The following is an 11,351-nucleotide window of genomic DNA, read 5'->3' as shown; positions in this document are numbered from 1 at the left end:
GGCTCCCTCATGCAGGAGGCACCTCACCGGAAACCAACCCTGAGGACACGGCCCTGGACTGTGAGGAAGCACCTGTCCACTGTCAGGCTCCAGCGGACCCACACCCCTGTCCCCATCAGGACGCGTGAAGAACACCCGTTAATGGAATCCACCCACATTAAGAGCATCGCCCTGGTCTGCTGCACCACGGTCCTGACCCACAAAGACGTCAGTTAAAAACGAAGCAAAGAAAACATGGCTCACGGGATCTGCTGCGACTGTTTGTTGTATTTAGGAGTCTACAAATTTGAGCTTTTAAGAAAGATTCACAAAATATTCATTTGAAATCACATTTTTGGTTCATCAAATTTCAAATATATTTTATGGCTGAACAACATACCCCAGTGCCTCTATCACACAGCCAGATTGTCTTTATTTATTGATTCACAAACATTCTGTGACTTTTTGAAAACCAAGATTAAGACAAAAAATCATAACAAAGCTATTTCACTACGATGACTGCTGTCTGCAGTTGTGCCCCCTCGCCTTCTCCAACCGTAATTCTGCCACTGGACTGATTCATAAGCACACGCAGGGAGCTCTCGGCTTTCACTTCTCATAGATTCAAACAGCAACACCTCGTCAAAAGACCAAATTAATTCCCTTGACAATGTGGAAGCTTAGGTTTGTTAAAAGCACTACGGGGAAGTACTTTTAACTTTACAGAACATAACAAATAACTTACAAAGGGACATTATTTTGAAATCACCTCAATATATGGAAATAAAAATGAACAGTCAATCTGTCAAATCAGACGCCAGTCATTTTTGGTCTTTTGTTTTATTCTCTGCTTCCTTTTCAACGAGATGTGTGCTGTGAATTTGTTTCTCCAGGCCAATCCCGGGTCAGCGGACAGTGCGCGCCCTGCTCCCCGGAGGAAGGCTCAGTCAGGGAGAAGGGGCGGAGGGGACTGCAGCCCCACTGCTGGAACTAAAGATTCCTGGAAATCAAAGCGAGGATCCGCTGGGACGTGCCCACAGGGGCATGCGCAGGACTGGTGCAAGTGGAAATTACAATAAGGCTTCTCTCTACATCAAAAATAGGAATTTCTCAAAAAGAAATACTAAAAATCAGAAGTGTATATATACCATGTGAAAAAGTAGCAAAACAATCTTGAAAACTGGTGTGTCTGGTCTTTATCGCAGCCTGTGATGCGGTCACTGGTCCATGAGAAGAGGCAATTTCTCCAGGAAGCGCAGAGCCTGACCTGGGGATCAGGAGCCATAGCGATCCTGGGGAGAACCAAAGCCAGGGTTTGCTCGGGGCTTCCCAACAGCGCAGCGCAGCTGATGCGGCTGTTGACCCAGGGCACGAGAGGTGGGGACAGGTGTGTGTGTGTGTGTGTGTGGCATCGGAACCGACACTGCACCCCAAGCACAGGGCAAGACACAGGTTGCTGGGCCTCCCGATGCTCTCCGATGCCCAGGACATGGCGAGGGCTTTGGGAACCTGCGGGTGGACGTGCTGCAGGGTTCCTCCAGGGCCCGTGAGCGTGTGAGGCAGGGGTGTTGGGAAGGTGATGGCCACATGCTGAGCCCTCTGGGGAGGACAGAGGAACACCCGCCAGTCTGAAACCCTAAAATTTGGGGCCAGCTGCTGATGGTAGAGAAGTGACTTGCCCTCTGGGCCTCCACCTCTTCACTGTAAAACAGGGACCTGAAAAGGTGGCGATCTGTACAATGAGGCCACCACCTCCCAAATGGGGGTGCTACTCACTAGAAGGGACCCATGTAGGCTCAGCCAACCGAGGGGTGGGAAGCAGCTCTGTGGCTCTGCAGAGAGCCTGTGACAGAGACCCAGTCAGGCAAGGTGACCCCCACAGGGATCCCCACCCTACCCACCCCAGCAGCCACAGCAGCAGTCCCTGGGACTAGGAATCCCCTTGGGGGCACCAGAGACCACCTGGATTCAGCAACCTGCCAGAGCCATGCTTTTTGTTTGTTTTGTGATACCGGGGATTGAACCTGGGGTATTTTGTATTTTTTATGTTGAGACAGGGTCTCACTAAGTTGCTGAGGCTGGCCTTGAACCTGCAATCCTCCTCCCTCAGCCCCTGAGTTGCTGGGATTACAGGCGTGCACCACTGTGCCCAACCAGAGTCGTTTTATGTTAACAGAGTCCTTCTAAAATGATACAAATTAGAAGGTTCCAGAAATAAGCCTTTCACATAATCTGAGATGGCTTTACTTCAGATTCCATCTCTGCTTTATTTAAAAGATTGAAATACAATCTAAATATCCAACATGGGAATAGTAACTAAATTAGATGTTCTAAGGATATAAAATCATAGACTATATAATCCCCTTTTAATTTAATGTCTTGCACAGAAATCTGGAACTAAACTATACCAAAATATTAACAGATTTTTTTCTCTGAGCAGGGGCATTAGTGATGATTTTATAAACACTTTCTTCTTAATAATTCTCTGCTCCAAACTAGGAGAAAACTAAATAACTATCATGCCATATCCATGTCATAAGTTAGAGAATTTTAAGCCAATATAGAATTGTGACTTCTGGTTTCCTGAGGCCCTGGGTCACACTGCAGCAAACACACAAAGCAGCAACCCACCACCCACTGCCCTGCGACTGTGTGGGGAGGAGGGGTCAGAGCATGCCCTCACTGACCTGGATGGAAGTCATCACTCCGTTGGCAAACACAGACAGCTTTCCAGCCACGGACCTCACGCCCTGCTTGAACTGCGCCATGTCGGGGGCGCTGGGCAGCACGTTGGAGAGGTTGTAATTTCCTGCATACACAGGGCAGATGCCAGTTTGTCCCTCAACCACAGCCAGGACACTAGTGACTTTAGAGGACAAGGGCCGCCCCTCCCGCTTACTCCAGACAGCTATACAGGAGGGGCCCAGCAACATTCTAGCAGCTGGGAGGGGACACCTGCACTGGGCACATGCTCTGCTCTTAAGGCTGGTATGGGAAGGGAACATCACCACAGCCACCTGGCATTGGCCGTGGGACCTCAGGGTGCTGGGCAAAGGGTCCACACACGTTCCTGCAGCCAGTGGGCAGGCTCCCAGGCCAGCCAGTGGCTGGATGCTTTGTCTGCCCAGCTGCCCATCACTCATCCTGCCAATGCTCCACCATGTGCCTCGGAAAAGTGAAGAGACAGTCCTTCCCCAGAGAGCTCCTCAGTTGTCAGGGGAGACAGCGTGGGATGGTCTCGCCCCTGCTGTGAGGCACCTGGGCAGAGCGGGTGGGAGGGGGGCGCCTGGGGTCCTGGAGGAGCCCAGCGTCTTCAGGCCTCCCAGGCTCAGGCGGTAAGTGAAAGAAATGAGGTTGGCAGGAGCCGAGGTGGGTGAGTGGGCCGGGGAGCTGCAGGCCCACCTGGGGCAGGATTCTAAACAGAGGGCTGAACTGTGCGGGCAGGAGGCCATCGCAGCAGCCCCTGGCCATGGCGCAGGCTGGACCACGAGGATTTTTAATGGAACATTATGTACCAATTTCCCTGAAATCGAGACAATCAAGAGAAAAGTTTTTCCAAGATTAAAAGAACAACGAATCCAACAAGAACAAAGTGCTCTCCACAGATTGCTGCTTCTGAGAAGGGTCAGGGCTGGGATGCACTGAGTCAGTGAGGACTCTGCCTAAGGGACTCTCAGCCTCCCAGCTGAGACAAATGTCCGACAAATGCTCCGACCAACAGCCAAGCAAGACCTCAGGCCGACTGAGCACAGTGCTCCAGGGCCTCCAGCCATCAAGCCCCACAGGAGAGAGCCAAGGCCTAGACTAGAGGGGCAGGCGCTGGGATAAAGCGGTCTCCTGCACCTGGGAGAGCCAGTGCTCTAACCCTGAGCCACCCCCAGGCCCTACAACTGGTTTTCTTGAAACAAGTATTCTGAGAAGGGCGGGTGGGGCTTCCAGCTACTTTGTTCTCACATGGCTCTCAAGTTACCTGCACTCTGTCACCTGGGCCTGAGCTCCCCTCTCCCAGGCAGGGCCTAGTTCATGGCAATCCATGTCCCCATTGGCCCTGCTCCCTGGGAGTGACCACAGGCACTGCAGGAGCAGGCTGGCCAAGGGTGCTGACGCGCATTTCCCACTCAGTCCTTCCACCCCTGAAGGGGACAGCTGCCAGAAGTCTTGGTGCTCCTGGTGGGGACACAGTGGGGGAGTTACTTCACAGGCAGGAGTCTCAACTGGAACTACCTTCCCCTTCTCCCCAGGTTAAATTACGAGGCCCTCAATGCACCCAGACTCCACACACAGGGGCAAGCTCCTGAAGCTAAGGAACACAGGACCATTTCTTAAAACCAGTGTTCGCTCTGCTGAATGTTCTCTAAGTAAAAAGTCAGCGTTTCCAGAAAACCACGGAATGTGCTGGCATCCTGGGGGAACCTGGAAGTGCAGGGGGGTGGCCCAGGTCTGCATCACTTGGCTCCGAATGGGGGCAAGCCCAATAGGGACCACCCGCCTGGGCCAAGACTAGGGTGGTGGCGCCCCAGGGTGCACCTTATAATGATCTTGAATTGTTATGGACGGTTGTCTGACACAGGGTCAAAGAAATCAATGAACCTTTGTTTTCTTACAGGGACAGGATGCAGACAGGGGCTGCCTTAGTCCTCCCGCAGCAACAAGCAGACCACTGCCATTTGATCTCCAAGAGTTTAAAAACAAACAAACAAAAACCCATTTTTAGAAGTAAACCTCCCAGCAACTTGAATTAGGAAACCATCTATGGCTGGGGTGGTTCTATAACCCAGGTATCTGGCCTGAGAAGACTGGTGGTGCCAGGCCCGGAGCTGACCTGAGTGGGCCCTGGGGTGGGTCTGCTGGGAGCACTGGAAGGCGGCCTACGTGCCAGGCTGATGGAAAGAGGAAGTTGCCTGACAAAGGCCAGGATCCTGAAAGTTCAGAGCACATGGCCCAGGGCCACCCCTGCCCCAGTAGACCTGGGGCTGGGAAACGCTGGTCAGACGGAGATTGAGCAAGACCAACAGTCCCCTCGCTTGAGGTCAGAGGTGAGGCACAGGGAGCCGTGGCCCTGGCCGCCATGCCACAGTCTAGCAAAAGTCGAGGTGCAGGGCCTGCCCACTCTGGCACAGTGCCCACCTGCCCCCTGTTCACCCTGCCAGCCACTCTGCCAGCCACACACCTGGAGAGAATGCTCTTTCCTGCACAGCACATTGATCTATCTGGTGGTGCCTGCTGTACCCCAAGGCCACAGTAGGTCTCTAACATGCTCTAAGCCGCATCACAGAAGGCCCTGGACACTGGCTGTCTGTGCTATGGCCTTCTATGTCACTTCTCCATGGCTGGAAGCCACTGAGTCACTCAGCCACCCCTGCAGAGAGACCCATGACCTTCCTCTCCAGCACATCCAGCTCCCTACGGGTGCCGGGCCTGGAACACTCGCTGCCAGGGTCCCCTCCCCTCAGCTCTCTTGCTGAGGAGGGGTTCCTAAAGTGACCTCAGAGGACACTGCCCTTCCACATCAACCACACAGCCTCCCCTCACACCTGTGGTCTGGGGGGGCCCATGGCCATGCACCAGGCCCTCCTGCAGCTCGGGGTGTGGAGCAGAAGCCGGAAGGCAGGGCTCTGGGCGGTCCCCAAGTGGCTGCACTGAAGCTCACACCTGCGCTCTCAGGCCATCCCCTCCCAACCCAGCCCTGGGATGAAAGGACACCTGTCACTGGGGTCCCACCCTGAGGCAAGATGGCATAAACAGGCACTTCTTCACCTGCCGGCTTCCTGGATGTTTGACCTTCCTGGGGGATCCCTGTTCTTATGGGCTGCCACCCACCCCTGGGGGCTGAGGCCCGTGAGGCACCTGCTGTGAGTCAGACCCGACTGGGTGACACCGAACACACAGCATCCATCTAAGCTTCACTGCGACCTTGAGGCAGGACTTGTGCGTCAGCTGGCAGGAGCCCCGTGTCCCCAGGGCCAGCACCCTGTGGCGTCTGCACACCCACATGTGCCAGGAGACACCAGTTCACCACATGTGCTAGGAGACAGCCTGCCAGATGCTGTGCGCGCCGCTGCTTAAGTTTCACGATGTGGCCTCCCCAAGAGTGACTCCAGAAGAGTAGCCTCCTCCTTCCCAGCTTCACAGGACATAGGAGGCGGAGGACACTTGCTCAAGTATTTTGGGACAACAAAACCCCCAAGGAAACATGATGTGCCCGTTCGGTGGACAGAAGCCACAAGCCGTGCCCGTCAGCCTCTCACCTGCCGTCTGTTTCCTCTGCTCCTCAAACAGGTCGGCGGAACTTATGGAGGAACTGGCTGCCAGCCGCTCCAGCCGGGCCCTGCTCTCGTACTAGGAGAAAGGAGAGGGCCGTCAGACTCCCTGCAGGGAGCGCAGCAGCAGGAAAAGGCTCCCCAAGGCGCTGCTTCCCTCTAGGCTCTTTTCTCCCAGTTACTGTAACTGCCAGGCAGGGTCCTGGGGACAGCACTGGCAGCCAAATCCACTGTGACATCAAGGCCATGTGAGCGGTGCAGGGGGAGAGGCTGGATCTGTGCTGCGTTTAGCCAGCTGCCAGGTATCACGCCATTTTAGAACCGAACCTGAATGCTATCAACCTTAACTGAAAAAGGCTTTTGCAGTGCTGGGGGCCGAACCCGGGGCCTCAGGTGTGCCGGCAGGTGCTGAACCACCGAGCTACCCCCAGCCCTGCCAGGGACTTGAAAACAAAGCAGATTTTACGGGTGGGGGAACACACAGGAGGCCATTCGATTCTGAAAATGATGGTATTGCTATGAAATAAAATCTGCAGAGTGGGGTCCAAGAAGCCTCGAGAACAGGGACCTCTAAGAGTGTGGCAGACAGAGCCGCACCTCGAAACCGGCTGGCTGGGACCTTCCACCCCCACCACAGCCCCCAGTGCAGCAGGCCTCCTTGGCACGGCCCCAGAGCAACAACCCGGACATAATGCAGCCACCCACAAACCAACCCGTGTTCCCCATTTCACGATGGCTAAAGATTATCAATTCATTAGAGCTGTATCAAAAATCACCTGTCATTCACTCAGAATACTGAGGGGAAGAGAAAGGAGGCCCAGCCTCTGCCGCCCAGCACTTGTCTTGCTGAAGTGGCCGGCGATGAGCGGTCAGAAAGGCCTCGCTCCAGTCCTGGCTCGGGCACTCAGCCTGGGGCCTTGGCAGCATCCCCGCTGCCCCCACCCCCAGGCCTTCTTCCTGCCTTGTGGGGTTCCCTGTGAAGGAACTCTCTGGGCCTTACATCAGCCTGGGCTTGCCTTCCAAAGTACATGTCTGATGAAATGGCCTTGACGTTACCAAACTTCTTCTGGGCCTCATCTGTGCTCTCAGTGGGCTCATAGTCAGGCTTGCGACGAGCAGTAGCTCTGCAATCACAACAGTCAGAGGAGGTAAACCAACTTGTGAGGCAGAAATCGCCCTCATCTGTAGAGTGCACATAATAATACAGTTTATGATTTAAAAATCTAATAGCAGCAATTTTGTAAAAGAACTCAAGGTTACTTTAAAAAGCCTGAAAATTCTAATAAAAAAATCCAAACAATACAACATTTAAAGGAATTCTTGCCTAAACAGGTCTGTTGTTTCTTTTCAGTTCTGACGTGTAATTGCGCATGTCGGATATGATACTGCGTACACAGTGTGTGGTGCAGGTAGGGTGCCCACACCCCAGGTGCCTAGACCACCTCTGCTTACACACAAGGGGCCCCTGGATGGGGCAATAAATTATACGGTCCTTCGTGATCTCTAACAGCTAGAGAGTCCTGTAGCAGGTGGAAGGATAAGCAACCTTGGTGATAAAGAGGGAGACACAGCCTGATAAGTTGCAGCCAAACACACGAGGAGAGTTACGGAGGCCGGACAGGAGGGGCCACCACTGGGCCCATTCACACAGCATCCTGAGAAAGCCAAGGACAAACCAGGGTACCAAGGCTGTCTACACAGGGCAGCAGGGGCTGGGGGAGGGGGAAATGTTCCGTTCATTGCCTTCAGTGGCCACTATACAACCGTCCGTGTTTGCCCAAACCTGCACAACTGTAACCTAAAAAGATGAGAGGTGTGGTGCCTCAGGCCTGTCACCCCAGCAACTCCGGAGACTGAGGCAGGAGGATTACAACTTAGCCCACCTCGAGCAAAAAAAAAAAAAAAGGAAAAAATATCTATACATATGTACATTGTACTGTGTTTAAATAAGACTTCAAAATGGGAAAAGTGATGCACCTTGGTCCAGGCCACCCGGGGCCTTGGGCTGGGAATCCCCGGGAGGAGGCCTCCTCCTGTGTCTGACTGAGATCCACAGGTGAGTCTGTGCCTCCAATGCAGAATCACTCATTTCACATGTAAAGGAGACTTAAAAGAGACGGCTTCAGGGACAGTGCTGCGGAAGGTCTCCATGCCTCCCCTCCCCTCCCCTCGCCTGGTGTTCCCCGCTGCGCTGCGTGTCCCCATGGCAACCCCAGGCTGTGCTCATACCTGTCTGAAGAGGCTGCACCTTTCACAACCGCCTCTGAGTCCTTGCTGCTCTCTTTCTTCCAGTAGGAATCTGCACTGTCATCCCAGCTAGATAAGGAACTGCCTCTTAGCTCCATGGGGTCATCAAAGTACCTGTAGGAACAAGAGGGGACAGTGACATGGGAGGTCAGTGGGGACATCCACTCCTGTTGCAGTCTCTCATTTCCCTGCCCCAATGGCTGTGGCTGACAAACAGCAGCAGACACAAGGCGTCACTTCTAAGGCTTTCAAGCGCTGTGCTCAGCCCACCTGTCCCCTCTCTCCCTGCTACTGCAGGGACATGGCTGTGTTTTCCACATGGATAGCCTCAGGCAGGTGACCCTCCATCAGCCTGGACATTTGAGGCACCACATGGAAGATAGCTCCAGACAATCACCTGCACTGCGGCTGACTTGATGTGCCTAGAAATAAACTGATGTGACGCCCTTGAGATTTGGGGCATGTTTACATGGCAGCATGACCTGGCTTCTCCAGGCAGCACGTGACATTGCTCAGTGTTATCCTCCACTGGTCACATATTTCATTTTCTTTAAGTCTAGTTACAAGTAATGCTGCTTGGCCAGGGGAACTGACCCCACATCCCAGCACATCCCAGCACAGCGCTGCTTAGCGTAGCCCACGATGGCAGTGTCTTGTGTGGTCAGAGCAGGCAGCAAGATTTGCCTGGAATAGGACTGAGACTGGCAGGCGAGGTGGACAGGACAGACCTTGATAAACAGTGACTGTGCTATGTCAGAGTCCATGGACAGATTGGCCCCCAAGGGACTCAGGAAAGGCAGGTCCCAGGGCTCAAGGTTTGGAAGGCAGGTGAAGAGAATGTACCCTGCCTGTCCCCAGAGAGAGAATCAGGAGCACAGGAAGAAAGGCCAGTGCCAAGCTCCACCTTGAAAGGAGTTGCACAAAAGCTGGAAATGCCAGGCGCAGGGTGTGAGATGGGAAAGAGCGTGAGAGCCTGCAGGACCCACCTGCTGGGACCCAGGAAACAAGATCTGGGCGGAGGCACAGGGTGCAGGAACAAAGGCTCTTTTTTTTTTTTTTTTTAATGTTTTTTTAGTTGTAGGTGGACACAATACCTTTATTTTATTTATTCATCTTTTTATGTGGTGCTGAGGATCAAACCCAGGGCCTCACATGTGCTAGGCCAGCGCTCTACCACTGAGCGACAGCCCCAGCACCCACAAAGCTCTTTCCAGGCAGAAAAAAGCAAAAGAGGGAGGCGGGATAAGACTGCTGTTGAAGCAGGTGGTGCGACTTTGTAAGGACTGTGGAGAAGGCTTCTGCCTGCCCTGGAAAGAGGGCACTAGGAACACATCATGTGGGCTGGAGCTAAGGCTCAGTGGTAGAGCACTTGCCAGCATGCGGGGGCCTGGATTTGATCCTTAGCACCATATAAAGATAAATAAAATAAAGGTGTTGTGTCAATCTACAACTAAAATATATATGTGTATTAAAAAAGCAACAATAACAACAACAACAAAAAAAACACGTCTTGTTGCATGAGACTCCTCACTGCCGTGCCAAGGCTCTGGCTTTCAGCTCGAAGGGCCCTGTGCTCCTGCTGGTGAGCAGTTCAGCATGGCGGGCCACAGCTTGGAGGAACAGAGACAACCCATCTTCAGAGAACAGAGACCAGAACAATGAAGGGATTGGAAGTCACATCAGAGGAAGGGACCAAAGATGTGGGACACATCCTGGCCTGGAGAGAGGTCCTCCCATGTTTGACAGACTGCTTTTTAAGGGAGACAGTAAGACCAATTCAATGAGAAAATGACAAACCACTCAACAAGCACTTAGGAGGGCGGGTACTCTGCTAGGGGACCCAGGTGACTTATGGGGCCTTTCTGCCTGCCCTCATGGGGCTCAGGCCCTGGTTCAGGGAGAGGCTACTGTAAGCTCAGAAACCCAGGAAGCATGTGAGCAGTGCTTCTTCCTGAGCTGCTCCGAGACGAAGAGTCCATGGGAGGCTGGGTGGCCCTGGAAGGTGCACAGGGGCCTGAGCATGGAGGCTGGACCCTTCTGGTTCTTCACAACACTGAAATTGAGGCACTTACAATTGCAGACTTAGCATCACTCTAAGGAACTAACGCTTTCTTCACACAGCCGAAGTGCTCTTCTTAGAGCGGAGGGCACTGGGCGGTTTCTAAATGGCTGAACTATCCAGGTCAGGAGGCAAGAGAAAGCCACTGCGTGGGTCTCCTGACCAGCATGGCTCAGGCAGCAGCAGCCACGCCAGCAGCTTCTCTTCCTACCACTCATCACGAGTAGCGCTCTGTGCTCTGGCAACTCGCAGGGGACAGACAGACGTCCAGCCAGGCCTGAGCTGCCCTGGGAGGATGGGAGAGTAGGACTGTGTCTCTCCTGGGTACTCAGCAGCCTGGCTCCAGCCTCACTGGTGTTCCCTCCCTGCTCCATCTTTGGTGTCTGCCCTCACAGTGTCCTCACTCCACCCGGAGCACCCTCCCCAGAGCCCTTGCTGAGAGCCCCTGCAGGCACACTGGTAGAGGCCAGGAGCCCTTTGGCTGCACAAAGTGCTCCCTGCTCATTTTGAACTCAGTATGTAATTGCATTGTTTATGTCCTGGAAATAATGGAACTCAATAAAACTCAAAACCCAAGGATGGGCTTGATCTTATTTTTAATAGAAATGACACTCCTTTATAATTCATAATCTGCAAGTTCTAATGGCTAATGAATAATTTGGAAGCAGTAAGAGCTCTTCATGGCATTAAAATGCTGGATCTCGGAGTCCCTGTGTGCCAAAGAACCTAACTAATAGTGCCACGCTTGACTAACAGTGGTCACCTGCTCACAGAGAACTAGACAGACATTTATGTCCCTGGACAAC

At 53.3% G+C, this 11,351-nt stretch overlaps 1 protein-coding gene across 1 annotated transcript in view; it reads right to left on the bottom strand.

The window, feature by feature from the left end:
• Nucleotides 1–247: 247 nt before the first annotated feature.
• Arfgap3 (ARF GTPase activating protein 3) overlaps nt 248–11,351 on the bottom strand; it is a 44,752-nt gene continuing 33,648 nt past the window's right edge. Inside the window, exons 12-16 of the mRNA XM_027954617.2 lie at nt 8,469–8,600; nt 7,240–7,363; nt 6,228–6,318; nt 2,667–2,788; nt 248–1,271 (exon numbers count right to left, since the gene is read on the bottom strand). Coding sequence (XP_027810418.1) covers nt 1,254–1,271; nt 2,667–2,788; nt 6,228–6,318; nt 7,240–7,363; nt 8,469–8,600 — 487 coding nt within the window. The 3' untranslated portion in view covers nt 248–1,253. The remainder of the gene's footprint in view (nt 1,272–2,666; nt 2,789–6,227; nt 6,319–7,239; nt 7,364–8,468; nt 8,601–11,351) is intronic.

The sequence above is a fragment of the Marmota flaviventris genome, chromosome 3 (assembly GCF_047511675.1).
Source record: "Marmota flaviventris isolate mMarFla1 chromosome 3, mMarFla1.hap1, whole genome shotgun sequence".
NCBI lineage: Eukaryota > Metazoa > Chordata > Mammalia > Rodentia > Sciuridae > Marmota > Marmota flaviventris.
The sequence above is the reverse complement of the archived record's forward strand: the minus strand, read 5'-3'. Positions and strand labels throughout refer to the sequence as shown.